Genomic DNA, 15749 nt, shown 5'->3' on the forward strand with positions numbered 1-15749 from the left:
TTCTTTATTGGTTTTCTTTTTTTAATTGTTTTTTCTTTTTTTTTTTCTTTTTTTTTTTTCTTCTTTCTGAACCTCTTTTTATCCCCTTTCTCCCCCCTCACGATTTGGGATCTCTTCTGATTTGGCTAAAGCATATTTTCCTGGGGTTGTTGCCACCCTTTTAGTATTTTACTTGCTCCTTCATCTACTCTTATCTGGACAAAATGACAAGGCGGAAAAATTCACCACAAAAAAAAAGAACAAGAAGCAGTACCAAAGGCTAGGGACCTAATCAATACAGACATTGGTAATATGTCAGATCTAGAGTTCAGAATGACGATTCTCAAGGTTCTAGCCGGGCTTGAAAAAGGCATGGAAGATATTAAAGAAACCCTCTCGGGAGATATAAAAGCCCTTTCTGGAGAAATAAAAGAACTAAAATCTAACCAAGTTGAAATCAAAAAAGCTATTAATGAGGTGCAATCAAAAATGGAGGCTCTCACTGCTAGGATAAATGAGGCAGAAGAAAGAATTAGCGATATAGAAGACCAAATGACAGAGAATAAAGAAGCTGAGCAAAAGAGGGACAAACAGCTACTGGACCATGAGGGGAGAATTCGAGAGATAAGTGACACCATAAGACGAAACAACATTAGAATAATTGGGATTCCAGAAGAAGAGGAAACAGAGAGGGGAGCAGAAGGTATATTGGAGAGAATTTCCCCAATATGGCAAAGGGAACGAGCATCAAAATCCAGGAGGTTCAGAGAACCCCCCTCAAAATCAGTAAGAATAGGTCCACACCCCGTCACCTAATAGTAAAATTTACAAGTCTTAGTGAAAGAGAGAAGATCCTGAAAGCAGCCCGGGAAAAGAAGTCTGTAACATACAATGGTAAAAATATTAGATTGGCAGCAGACTTATCCACAGAGACCTGGCAGGCCAGAAAGAGTTGGCATGATATATTCAGAGTACTAAACGAGAAAAACATGCAGCCAAGAATACTATATCCAGCTAGGCTATCATTGAAAATAGAAGGAGAGATTAAAAGCTTCCAGGACAAACAAAAACTGAAAGGATTTGCAAATACCAAACTAGCTCTACAGGAAATATTGAAAGGGGTCCTCTAAGCAAAGAGAGAGCCTAAAAGTAGTAGATCAGAAAGAAACAGACAATATACAATAACAGTCACCTTACAGGCAATACAATGGCACTAAATTCATATCTCTCCATACTTACCCTGAATGTTAATGGGCTAAATGCCCCAATCAAAAGACACAGGGTATCAGAATGGATAAAAAAACAAAACCCATCTATATGTTGCCTACAAGAAACTCATCTTACAAATTTTTTTTTTTTTAAAGATTTTATTTATTTGTCAGAGAGAGAGGGAGAGAGAGCGAGTGCAGGCAGACAGAATGGCAGGCAGAGGCAGAGGGAGAAGCAGGCTCCCTGATGAGCAAGGAGCCCGATGCGGGACTCGATCCCAGGATGCTGGGATCATGACCTGAGCCGAAGGCAGCTGCTTAACCAACTGAGCCACCCAGGCGTCCCAAGAAACTCATCTTAAACCTGAAGACACCTCCAGATTTAAAGTGAGGGGGTGGAAAAGAATTTACCATGCTAATGGACATCAGAAAAAAGCAGGAGTGGCAATCCTTATATCAGATCAATTAGATTTTAAGCCAAAGACTATAATAAGAAATGAGGAAGGACACTATATCATACTCAAAGGAACTGTCCAACAAGAAGATCTAACAATTTTAAATATCTATGCCCCTAACATGGGAGCAGCCAACTATATAAACCAATTAATAACAAAATCAAAGAAACACATCGACAATAATACAATAATAGTAGGGGACTTTAACACTCCCCTCACTGAAATGGACAGATCATCCAAGCAAAAGATCAACAAGGAAATCAAGGCCTTAAATGACACACTGGACCAGATGGACATCACAGATATATTCAGAACATTTCATCCCAAAGCAACAGAATACACATTCTTCTCTAGTGCACATGGAACATTCTCCAGAATAGATCATATTCTCGGTCCTAAATCAGGTCTCAACCGTTATCAAAAGGTTGGAATCATTCCCTGTATATTTTCAGACCATAATGCTCTGAAGCTAGAACTCAATCATAAGAGGAAATTTGGAAAGAACACAAATACATGGAGACTAAACAGCATCCTTCTAAAGAATGAATGGGTTAACCAGGAAATTAAAGAAGAGTTGAAAAAATTCATGGAAACAAATGATAATGAAAACACAATGGTTCAAAATCTGTGGGACACAACAAAGGCAGTCCTGAGAGGAAAATATATAGCGGTACAAGCCTTTCTCAAGAAACAAGAAAGGTCTCAGGTACACAACCTAACCCTACCTAAAATTAGATTTTTAACCCTACCTAACCCTAACCTAAAAGAGCTAGAGAAAGAACAAGAAAGAAACCCTAAACCCAGCAGGAGAAGAGAAATCATAAAGATCAGAGCAGAAATCAATGAAATAGAAACCAAAAAAACAATAGAACAAATCAACGAAACTAGGAGCTGGTTCTTTGAAAGAATTAATAAGATCGATAAACCCCTGGCCAGACTTATCAAAAAGAAAAGAGAAAGGACCCAAATAAATAAAATCATGAATGAAAGAGGAGAGATCACAACTAACACCAAAGAAATACAGACAATTATAAGAACATACTATGAGCAACTCTATGCCAACAAATTTGACAATCTGGAAGAAATGGATACATTCCTAGAGACATATAAACTACCACAACTGAACCAGGAAGAAATAGAAAGCCCGAACAGACCCATAACCAGTAAGGAGATTGAAACAGTCATCAAAAATCTCCAAACAAACAAAAGCCCAGGGCCAGATGGCTTCCCGGGGGAATTCTACCAAACATATAAAGAAGAACTAATTCCTATTCTCCTGAAACTGTTCCAAAAAATAGAAATGGAAGGAAAACTTCCAAACTCATTTTAGGAGGCCAGCATCACCTTGATCCCAAAACCAGACAAGGATCCCATCAAAAAAGAGAACTACAGACCAATATCCTTGATGAACACAGATGCAAAAATTCTCGCCAAAATACTAGCCAATAGGATTCAACAGTACATTAAAAGGATTATTCACCACGACCAAGTGGGATTTATTCCAGGGCTGCAAGTTTGGTTCAACATCCGCAAATCAATCAATGTGATACAACACATTAATAAAAGAAAGAACAAGAACCATATGATACTCTCCATAGATGCTGAAAAAGCATTTGACAAAGTACAGCATCCCTTCCTGATCAAAACTCTTCAAAGTGTAGGGATAGAGGGCACATACCTCAATATTATCAAAGCCATCTATGAAAAACCCACCGCAAATATCATTCTCAATGGAGAAAAACTGAAAGCTTTTCCGCTAAGGTCAGGAACACGGCAGGGATGTCCGTTATCACCACTGCTATTCAACATAGTACTAGAAGTCCTAGCCTCAGCAATCAGACAACAAAAGGAAATTAAAGGCATCCAAATCGGCAAAGAAGAAGTCAAACTATCACTCTTTGCAGATGATATGATACTATATGTGGAAAACCCAAAAGACTCCACTCCAAAACTGCTAGAACTTGTACAGGAATTCAGTAAAGTGTCAGGATATAAAATCAATGCACAGAAATCAGTTGCATTTCTCTACACCAACAACAAGACAGAAGAAAGAGAAATTAAGGAGTCAATCCCATTTACAATTGCACCCAAAACTATAAGATACCTAGGAATAAATCTAACCAAAGAGACTAAGAATCTATACACAGAAAACTATAAAGTACTCATGAAAGAAATTGAGGAAGACACAAAGAAATGGAAAAATGTTCCATGCTCCTGGATTGGAAGAATAAATATTGTGAAAATGTCTATGCTACCTAAAGCAATCTACACATTTAATGCAATTCCTATCAAAGTACCATCCATTTTTTTCAAAGAAATGGAACAAATAATCCTAAAATTTATATGGAACCAGAAAAGACCTCGAATAGCCAAAGGAATATTGAAAAAGAAAGCCAAAGTTGGTGGCATCACAATTCCGGACTTCAAGCTCTATTACAAAGCTGTCATCATCAAGACAGCATAGTACTGGCACAAAAACAGACACATAGATCAATGGAACAGAATAGAGAGCTCAGAAATGGACCCTCAACTCTATGGCCAACTAATCTTTGACAAAGCAGGAAAGAATATCCAATGGAAAAAAGACAGCCTCTTCAACAAATGGTGTTGGGAAAATTGGACAGCCACATGCAGAAAAATGAAATTGGATCATTTCCTTACACCACACACGAAAATAGACTCAAAATGGATGAAGGATCTCAATGTGAGAAAGGAATCCATCAAAATCCTTGAGGAGAACACAGGCAGCAACCTCTTCGACCTCAGCCGCAGCAACATCTTCCTAGGAACATCGCCAAAGGCAAGGGAAGCAAGGGCAAAAATGAACTATTGGGATTTTATCAAGATCAAAAGCTTTTGCACAGCAAAGGAAACAGTTAACAAAACCAAAAGACAACTGACAGAATGGGAGAAGATATTTGCAAACGACATATCAGATAAAGGGCTAGTGTCCAAAATCTATAAAGAACTTAGCAAACTCAACACCCAAAGAACAAATAATCCAATCAAGAAATGGGCAGAGGACATGAACAGACATTTCTGCAAAGAAGACATCCAAATGGCCAACAGACACATGAAAAAGTGCTCCACATCACTCGGCATCAGGGAAATACAAATCAAAACCACAATGAGATACCACCTCACACCAGTCAGAATGGCTAAAATTAACAAGTCAGGAAATGACAGATGCTGGCGAGGATGTGGAGAAAGGGGAACCCTCCTACACTGTTGGTGGGAATGCAGGCTGGTGCAACCACTCTGGAAAACAGCATGGAGGTTCCTCAAAATGTTGAAAATAGAACTACCCTATGACCCAGCAATTGCACTGCTGGGTATTTACCCTAAAGATACAAACGTAGTGATCCGAAGGGGCACGTGCACCCGAATGTTTATAGCAGCAATGTCTACAATAGCCAAACTATGGAAAGAACCTAGATGTCCATCAACAGACGAATGGATAAAGAAGATGTGGTATATATACACAATGGAATACTATGCAGCCATCAAAAGAAATGAAATCTTGCCATTTGCGACGACGTGGATGGAACTAGAGGGTATCATGCTTAGCGAAATAAGTCAATCGGAGAAAGACAACTATCATATGATCTCCCTGATATGAGGGAGAGGAGATGCAACATGGTGGGTTAAGGGGGTAGGAGAAGAGTAAATGAACCAAGATGGGATTGGGAGGGAGACAAACCATAAGTGACTCTTAATCTCACAAAACAAACTGAGGGTTGATGGGGGGAGGGGAGTTGGGGGGGTGGGATTATGGACATTGGGGAGGGTATGTGCTATGGTGAGTGCTGTGAAGTGTGTAAACCTGGCGATTCACAGACCTGTACCCCTGGGGATAAAAATATATTATATGTTTATAAAAAATAAAATTAAAAAAAAAAAAAGAAAGAAAAATCTGCAAAATGTAATTAGCAATGACTCCATCCAGTCACTACCTCAGATGGGCTGATGCTGGCCGTCACCCATCCCAGATGACTTAAGGTTTGAGCTGTAACCTGAATGGCCCAAGATACAGACATAAGGACCCACCATAGGCAGGTCCCTTTGCCTGGCACTCTGCACACATCACCTCATTTACTATTCACACATGAGCTCATTGGGTTCTCACACCAATCTTGTAGATGACGAAAGTAAAAAAGCTTAACGAGGTTAGGTAACTTGCCCCAAGTTACACAGCTGGTAAATGACAGGACAGAGACAAGAAGTCTGTCTAAAGCCCATGCATTACAGTACCAGGCTGTTTCCTAGATGGTTGTTTTTTAAAAAAAAAAGGAACAAAAACACTTGATGTGCCTTAATGCAAGGTAAGCCTTATTTCTCAGGGAGATGCTAATGAAATATACAGTGACCAAGCAAAGTTCTCTTCCAAAAACGGCAACAAAAAGTAGCTTGTACTAGAGGAACAAATATCATGAAAAGCCATCAGTAGGAATAAAAGTCCAACTTTTCCAGGTAAACTCTGCATTTGACAGTTAAAATCTACCCTGCCCTACTTAAAAGGTTTTCCTTTTGTGCTTTTTGTTTGGGTGGGGTTTCATAGGACTGTTCCTGTATAAACAAGAAAAACAGTTTGCCAAAGAAGCTGTGATTAAGATACAGGACTCACAGAAACAGCACGCAAGGAAATGATCACACTAAGGAACAGAGAGAGACTGTGGGGCCAGGGCCACAACCCTGGTTTCTGCTACCTGAGGAGCAAGCATGTGATGGATGCTAGTTACCACTTTACAGGGAAGGCCCGGGAGATAATCACTTCCCAGCGAGAGCCCACTGCAGCAGAGAATTCTGACCAGTCCACCAATCAGAGAACAGAGCTCTGCAATCAGTTTACTTTGGACCTTGTTTTTCTCTGTTGCTGTATGAAGCTTGGAGAGAGGCCTCTCCTGAGAAGCTACTTTTCCTCAAATTCAAATTCCTACCTATTCATTTTGAGCATGGAACTAGAGATAGAGAACACAGACTGACACACGTGGATTCTGGGGCTACTTCAGACAATCGGAGTCTACTGGTGTGGTTTAGGCTGCTGGGCCACTGGGCCCCAAGGACAGTCCTTGCCCAGGCAACTCACAGGCACTCAAACGCCTGTCTGGGCTACTTTTACTCCTGCAACAAGCATCTGATGTATTTATAGGTACCTTGTGCGTGCACAGCAGTGGATCAAGCACTTCGTGGGAATTAAAAAGGGAGAAGCAACATTTTTTGAGCACCTGTGTGATCATGCATCACGTGGTTGACATTTTCACATTAACTTATTGCCTATAACAATACAGTAAAGGAGATAATATTACTCCTGCTTTACAGATAAGACAGACTTGAGGATAAGACATGCTTTGCCTAATGAAGCATAACTGGTAAGTTAGCAGGGCTGAGGTCTAGAAGTTGGTACATCTAACTCCAGAGTCCATGCTCCTTCCACTTTACCATGCTGCTTTCCAAAAGTGTTACCACCCTAAATGAACTTGACATTAGCTGAAGGCATCGGAGCAAGCAAAATCTACATATGAGGCTGCAGGTATGCAGCTGACTTGGTGGTGGTGATGGCAGTGACAGGAGGAAGACACACGTTCCTTAACTTTAAGGGGAAAATCAAGAAGATCCAGAATAGAAAGCGGAGTAATAAAGGCTTTAAGAAGATAAATGTATGTATTTTTTACTCACTACTAGGCCAAAAGAAAGGTAAATTTGTACAACATTTCTCTTTTTAAGATTTATTATTTTAGAGAGAGAGAGTGCGAGTGCGTGCAAGCAGGGGTGGGAGGGAGGGCAGAGAGGAAGCAGACTCTCCGCAGGGCTCCTACTCCCAAGAGGGAGATCATGACCTGAGCTGAAACCAAGAGTTGGATGCTTAACTGGCTGAGCCACACAGGCACCCCTGTACAACTTTCGGAAATCTCTACCCAAAATTTTAGCATTTTACATAGCTTTTGATCTCTGCAATTCCCTTTAGGATAATCTGATGTTAATAATTATGAATGTTTAGAAAATACCCACATAGTCACCCACATATGTGAGGCTGTCTATTGCCAGACTGGTTTTTTTAAGATTTTACTTAATTTTTTTGATGTTCTTACCATATAGCTTATTTATTTTTTTATTACGTTCAGCTAGCTACTATATAGTACATAATCAGTTTCTGATGTGGTGTTCAGTGATTCATTAGTTATGTATAACACCCAGTACCCTCCTCAATACCCATCACCCTGTTATCAATCCCAAGATTTTACTTATTTGAAAGACAGAGAGCAAGACAGCATAAGCAGGAGTGGGGCTGAGGGTAAGGGAGAAGTAGGCTCCCGGGCTGAGCAGGGAGCTTGATTCGGGACTCTGTCCCACAGGACCTTGGGATCATGACCTGGGCTGAAGGCAGGCGCTTACCTGACTAAGCCACCCAGATGCTCTGCCAGACTGTTTTTAAATGTAAATAATTGGAAATAATTACCAAAAGTGAGTTGATCACATACATTTTAAGGGAAAGAGTACATTAGAATACTTAAAATGAGGAAATCTGGAGTCTGCCAGTCCAGAGTTCTAATACTGTCTGTCCAACCAGGTAAGTTACCCAACCTCTCTGAACCTCGGTTTTCTTGGCTGTAAAACTGGGATGATAATATCTATAATCCATACAGTTACTGAAAGATGACACATGGAGTGCTCTTAACATAGTGCTTGACAGGTATTAATTCCGTGGTAAATGTTAACCTACTGTTACTATTTAAACAACAAATACTCTGTACTATGGAAAACTATGCAATCACTATAAATTACTGTAGCTCTGAATTGAATGACACAGAAAATTATTAAAACCTGCTAAATGGGAAAAAAGTTATGAAAGAGCACATACCGTATGAACTTATATTTTTAAAATATATGCATAAAAAGACTAAAATAAATCTATTAATTATGAGTTATTTAAATTTTCTTCTTTTAAAAAAATTATATTTTTTACAATGAAGGTGATATGTTTTGGTCATAATGAAAAAGGAATCTCTTGGGGAGCCTGGGTGGCTCAGTGGGTTAAGCCTCTGCCTTTGGCTCAGGTCATGATCTCAGGGTCCTGGGATAGAGCCCTGCATTGGGCTCTCTGCTCAGGAGGGAGCCTGCTTCCCTCTCTCTCTCTGCCTGCCTCTCTACCCACTTGTGATCTCTCTCTCTGTCAAATAAATAAAATCTTAAAAAAAAAAAAAGTAAAAGACTTAAAAAAAAAAAGGAATCTCTTCTATAAAAAAAGAAAGATTTTTTTTTTAAGATTTTATTTATTTAAAAAGAAAGATATGTTTTGATTGTAAGTGGAAAAGTGAACTTGAGGGAGCCCGATGTGGGGCTTGATCCCAGGACCCTGGGATCATTGCCTGAACCCAAGGGAGATGCTTAATGGACTGAGCCACCCTGGAGCCCCTTGAGGATTAACCATAGAGTTCTGTGGGCCTCCTGAAATAGATCTACATTTTAATGACTGAGGAAAATGAGAACAGATTTGAGGACTGTTCTAGCTATTTCAAAATGTCTTTGGGGGATAGTAACGCAGCCTCCTAAATTAGTACATGTTCACAATCTTAAAACCTACTAGAATAGAAATTACATGCCAAACTGTAAGGAAATTTAATTTGTTCAGTTTCTTTTCTTCTTCCCCCCACCCCCAAGACTACCATTAATGGACAAAAGGCAAAGTGTGTTTGATGTTGGACAGAGAGATTCTTTTAACCTAGTGATGTGAGAAGCCCTAGGAAAAAGGACATAGTGAGGAAGGTACCATGTGACCAATGGTTTCTTTTTAAGGAAGACACAGAATTTTTTTAAAAATCCTACTTAAAAAGCCTAATTACAGTAGCTAATTGCTAAGGATTTATAGAATTTACATTTAAAAGACAGAACTTTATATTTCCACTAAGGCATCCCAAGCAATTGCCTTTTCAAGAATCAGGAGACTTGGTTTTATTTCTGGCTTCCCTGTTATAAGGTTACATGGCTTTGGGCATATTATGAAAAAGAAAATAAACGCACCAGAATGACAGTTTGTTGCTTTTCAGGGAGAAATATCCAGACTAGAATACTTGGGTTGGCCACTCAGTCCCTTTTCTCCCCTGTAGGAAAGCCATGGTGTCAGATCGAGAAGGGCTGAAGACGAATCTCAAACAGGATGCTTGTGGATGCTTGAAGAGCTCGTGATCAGGGAAGCATGATTATTTACATAAATCCAGCAATACCAGGCATACACCAACTTAGGGCCCTTCCACTTTAAGGCAAATTACTTAAGCTACTTTTGCCTCAGTTTCCACGTTTGCCAAAAGGACTTACTCTTACTCTGTATGTATGGCATCGTACAATCCTCCATAGAGAGACCTGAATTTGAATCCTGGCTCTCCCACCTGCTAGCTAAGAGATTTGGGACAAGGCACTTGACTTCTCTGAGTAAGCAACCTTATCTGAGAAAGGAAGAAGGAAATAATACAGGTACCTTGTAAATTTATTGTCAGAATTGAATGAGATACTCCATTTGGGTGCTGATTCCTGGTAAAATGCTCCATAAATAACTTATTACCATCTCATAGAACTCATCTAAGAAAATAAAGCAATATGGGAGGGATAGCAGACTGAAAGGTCATTTTGACATAATTTACCCACATTACTGGAATCTCAAAGTCAGAACTTCAGAGAGACCATTAAACTCTTTTTCTTATTTCACTTCCACCATATGGGCCTGGCCTGTTTAAGGCTGTTCCTGTGTATTTCTACCAAGCTGTGCCACTCTGTTTTCCTCTCCTTTTCCAGCAGCAGGGCTCTTGTCTATAGTTGGGGAGCTAATAGCTAGATGTGGGCATTTCCTATTTCTGACCTGCCTTCGATCAGCTACAGGATGCTACTTGTTAAAGTAAAAAGCCCTGGGGCACCTGGGTGGCTCAGTCCTTAAGCGGCTGTCTTCAGCCCGGGTCATGATCCAGGGTCCTGGGATTGAGCCCCACATCAGGCTCCCTGCTTAGTGGGAAGCCTGCTTCTCCCTCTCCCCCTGCTTGTGTTCCCTCTCTCGCTATGTCTCTCTCTGTCAAATAAATAAAATCTTCAAAAAAAAAAAAAAAAAAAAAAAGCTCTTTATTGGGACGCCTAGGTGGCTCAGTGGGTTAGTGTCTGTGTTTGGCTCAGGTCATGATCTCAGGGTCCTGGGATCAAGCCCCACATCGGGCTCCCTGCTCAGTGGGGAGTCTGCTTCTCCATCTGCCTGCCGCTCCCCCTACTTGTGCTCTCTGACAAATAAATATTAAAAACTTCAAAAAAAAAAAGGAGCCCTATTACTGAGTACTATCAAGGAGCACCATATCTTCAACAGCCCTTGTATGCATCTAAACATTTCAATCTATGATCCTGCCATTTCCTATAACAATACTCTATGTCTACCAGCTCCATCCTAGGGTCATCTATATCTCACTTTGTCACCATTCTTTGGTCAAATGGGTGTCCCCAAACTTTAGTTCTTTCTTCTTCTTGCCCTCTTTACCTTCCAAGTCATTCAGGGAATACTACGTATGTTAAGCTATGCCTTGGAGATCCGAAAATGAATAGACACAGCCCTCAAGCTGTTCAAAGCTTAAGAGGGGAGACAGCTATAACAAAATAGAGAGGCAGTCTAGGTATGTGGTGTTTTTAGGGAGAAGAACACTGTGGGTGAGACAAAAAAAAGTGGTGTCACTGCAAGAGATCTATTATTATTATTATTATTATTATTATTTGAGAGGGAGAGAGAGAAGGGGTGGGAGGGACAGAGGGAGAGGGAGAGAGAGAATCTTAAGCAGGCTCCACATCCAGTGTGGAGCCCAACACGGGGCTCGCTCTCATAACCCCGAGATCAAGAGTTGGATGCTTAAGTGACTGAGCCATCCAGGCACCCCTGCGAGAGATCAAAATAGCCAAAACAATCTTGAAAAAGAACAAGGAGGATTCATATTTCCTGATTTTAAAGCTTGCCACAAAGCTACAATAATCAAAACAGTGTGGTACTGGCATAAGGACAGACACAGAGATCAATGGAATAAACGGAAAGTCCAGAAATAAACCTGTGTATCTATTGTCAACTGATTTTTGACAAGAGTGTTAAGACCATCCAATGGGTAAAGAATAGTCTTTTCAACAAACAGTACTGCGATGGCTGTAAATCTACATGCAATGGAATGAAGTTGAATCCTTACTTCACACCATATACAAAAATTAATTCAAAATGGATTGAAGGCCCAAATGTAAGAGCTAAAACTATAAACAGCCTACAAGAAAATACAGGTATAAGTCTTTGTAATTCTGGATTAGGCAATGGTGTCTTATATAGGACACCGAAAGTATAGCACCAAAAGATAAAATACAAAGATTGGACTTCAACAAAACTAAAAACTTCAGTGTTTCAAAGGACATAATCAAGAAAGTGAAAAGATAACCCACAGAAACGGAGAACATAACGGAGCAAATCATATATCTGGTAAGGGGTCTAGTATTCAGACCATAAAGGAACTTTTACAACTCAACAAAGGGACAACCCAATTTAAAAATGGGCAAAGTGGATGCCTGGGTGGCTCAGTTGGTTAAGCCTCTGCTTTCACCTCAGGTCATGTTTCCAGGGTCCTGGGATCAAGTCCCGCATTGGGCTCCTTGCTCTGTGGGGAGTCTGCTTCTCCCTCTCCCTCTGTTGCTTGTGCTCTCTCTGTCAAATAAATAAATAAAATTTTTTTAAAAATGCCACTTCCTCAGGGGCGCCTGGGTGGCTCAGTGGGTTAAGCCACTGCCTTCGGCTCAGGTCATGATCTCAGAGTCCTGGGATCGAGCCCCGCACCGGGCTCTCTGCTCTCTAGGGGAGCCTGCTTCCTCCTCTCTCTCTGCCTGCCTCTCTGCCTGCTTGTGATCTCTCTGTCAAATAAATAAATAAAATCTAAAAAAAAAAAAATAAAAAAAAATAAAAAAAATAAAAATGCCACTTCCTCAAGAAGACCTTCTTCGCTTCCCTACTTGATACGAACAGAGAGATGAACTCTCGCCTCTTTTAAAAGAGGGCACATTTTGGGGCTCCTGGGTGGCTCAGTGGGTTGAGGCCTCTGCCTTCGGCTCGGGTCGTGGTCTCAGGGTCCTGGGATCAAGCCCCGCATTGGGCTCTCTGCTCCGCAGGGAGCCTGCTTCCTCCCCTCTCTCTGCCTGCCTCTATGCCTACTTGTGATATCTCTCTCTCTCTCTGTCAAATAAATGAAATCTTAAAAAAAAAAAATAAATAAAAATAAATAAATAAATAAATAAAAGAGGGCACATTTTGTACTTTTCTTACAGTAGTGATTTTCCCATACCTTATACTGCTGTTATTTGAGCAGTCCTCTCACCTCACACATCTCTTACCCCACACTTTCCGAAATCTAAGCACCTTGGGGTGAGGTCCATGTCTTTCCCAGCTTTGCAGTTCCCAGCACTGTGCTGGGTAGAGTCCGAACTGAACTGCCCAACTAGCGGCAAAAATGACGGAATTGGGAGACAAAAATAAGCATTATCGCAACACAAGTTTTAAGAAGTCCTAAAGAAACCACACAAAACAGGACACAGGCACAAATAACTGAGTGTGTGTTGAATCAATCTGTGACCACTTGGCTTGTTTATATCTGGTCATTTTCATCACATGGATCTCATTTCACTAGAACTCCAGAAGACTCAGACAAAGAGTAATGGTCTCCCAGCTGCTGCGTTCCCTAGTCTGTGGTTTTCCTATGATATAAACAAAAGATTCTGGAGGTATGGTCTCTGTTAATATTTGCTGGTGTGGGTCTGGGGGAGAAATGGGTGGGGGGGGGTAGTGCGAGGGAAATCCACTAATGAACTGACAGTTCATATAAGCAGCACCTGGAGTGTTAAACTCCCCTACAACTGTTATTTTACTGGGAAAAAAAAATCCACTCTTCCTTTGGTAAATGTAAAATTCTTTTACCAGCTGCATTCTGATCTAAAGTGTGTGGCAGTCCAGGAGAGATGGCAGCTGGAACAGATCCCATGCGGCCACAGTGAATGCCCACCGGCAGCTAGGGCATAATCAGAGACCAAAGAATGAATCTTCAGAGCCACGTTCCTTTAAGAAAATGGGTTAGCCTCAATTTGCCTGCTCATGTGCTACTCATAAACACTGAGAATCCTGGAAATACACATCCACATCTGATTGGTGGAAGGATCAATCTTTTGAATCGAAACTCTGTGACATCAGCAATTCAGGACTCCCCACTTAGCTTCGTAAAACCCTGCAGCTTAAGCTTTGGTTTTCATCCTATTTTTGTTAAATATTTACAATCTACTACAAAACTAAATTCAGACCAAATGTGTGCTTACACAACCTGTGACACGGCCACCCCTCCTGATCGGAGGGAAAGAGCAGCAACACGGATTGGCACCAGGCCAGTCATTTTCTTCATGCCCCGTCCTTGCAACACTGGGGGGCAGAGAGCTGCATTTCACGCACTGATGGGTTCACCCAGGCCCACAGAGGTTAAGTTGTTTGCTCAATACCCCCAGAGGAAGAATGAGGAGAGTTTGGTCCATCTGACTCCAAAACCAGTGTTTTTTCCACTGTACTCTGCTACTGTCCAGTGGGTTCCAGAGAAGTTCTTTCTCCAGAAGACTGCTACAAGAGTCTGATACCTCGAGAACAGGCACTGGCAAACTTTTTCTGTAAAGGGCCAGGCAGTCAGTATTTTAGGCTTTTTGAGCCATATGGTCTCATGACTGACTTACCCATTAAGTGTTTCTGCCATTGTAACACAAAAGCACCCACAGATAATAGATAAATGAATGAGTATGGCTGTGTTCCAATAAAAAACTTATTTAGTTTGCTGACCCCTGTTCTAGAAATTCTAGCGTAGACAGCTTCATGTTATTTGGATTAAAGAATCAAGAAAGAACTGCCCATTTCCAACTTAATTAATCAATGAACAAGAGAGTCTTCCATAGGCTGTATGGTCAATGCAATTCAGGAATTTGGGTCCTTTTAGGAAGAAAAGGGCGCATCAAAGCCGAACAGTAACATAAGGCAGCATGTGCTCCAGGAAGGGACGGAGCCCGACCGATTCGCCACCATGACAGCAGGAAACCAAGGTCCACAATCTGATCAAATATTATTGTGCTGATACTGGAGCTCAGAAAGAGTAAGAAGTTACTGCTGTAAGCACTAACAAAAACGCCCATTCTGGTGAGACCCCTTTAAGGTTTTTCACATGTGTCAGATGCTCAACAAAGACCTACCAAACATACCTACTCCCTGTCTTATTCTCAGAGGACAAGCAATTGGCCTAACGCACAAGGTAAACTCATCTCCTAGAGGCCTTCTGGTCTTCTCCCAGCTGACACTTGAAGCAGTGAAGAACCCGAAGAAGCCACCGGCCAGGGACGATAGCAAGCACCTGTGGTCACTCTTGGAGGTCTAAGAAGAAGCGCTTCCCCAACCTCACCTTGCTCATGGCAGTCAGGGCAGGATCGCAGGCAGCATCCAGATCTTGGACCAACAACTGGATGCTGCTAGAGATGACACTGCAAATCAAACAAATTACAGTGGTCATCACTTTACTTAATAATTTTTTTAAATTTTATTTATTTATTTAACACAGTAAGAGAGACCGTGAGAGAGGGAACACAAGCAGGGGGAGTGGGAGAGGGAGAAGCAGGCTTCCCGCTGAGCAGGGAGCCCGACAGCAGGGCTCGATCCCAGAACCTTGTGATCATGACCTGCGCTGAAGGCAGATGCTTAATGCCTGAGCCACCCAGATGCCCCAGAGGTCATCACTTTAAAGAAAAAACTTTTTGAATGACTAACACAGCCCCTGCCAAATCTTTTAGGCACCCATATCAAAATCAGTTTCATCATTTCATCAGAAAAACTCAAGTTTGCTTCCAAAAAGGAATGGATGACAACGAGGAACGTCTTGGCTCTTCATTCTTGCTTGCATGTCCTGGTCTTATTTGGGTGTGTCCCCACTGAGTCAGGTCGAAAAATTTCACGGCTAGTCTCCCTAATCACTCCACTCAGAATCCCTCCTTCACTTCTTTCTCTAAAAGCACCTGTTCGTTCAAAATGTTTAAATGAGAACTTGGG

General features: G+C 41.2%; 1 protein-coding gene across 2 annotated transcripts in view; it reads right to left on the reverse strand.

The window, feature by feature from the left end:
• Positions 1 to 15749, reverse strand: part of LOC111151584 (VPS53, GARP complex subunit) — a 142350-nt gene that overhangs the window by 28422 nt on the left and 98179 nt on the right. For both annotated transcript variants that reach the window (XM_022509660.1, XM_022509661.1), the window contains one exon: positions 15109 to 15187. In XM_022509660.1, coding sequence (XP_022365368.1) covers positions 15109 to 15187 — 79 coding nt within the window. The remainder of the gene's footprint in view (positions 1 to 15108; positions 15188 to 15749) is intronic.

This window comes from Enhydra lutris, unplaced genomic scaffold, assembly GCF_002288905.1.
Source record: "Enhydra lutris kenyoni isolate GAN:26980312 unplaced genomic scaffold, ASM228890v2 scaffoldscaffold26, whole genome shotgun sequence".
Taxonomy (NCBI): Eukaryota; Metazoa; Chordata; class Mammalia; order Carnivora; family Mustelidae; genus Enhydra; species Enhydra lutris.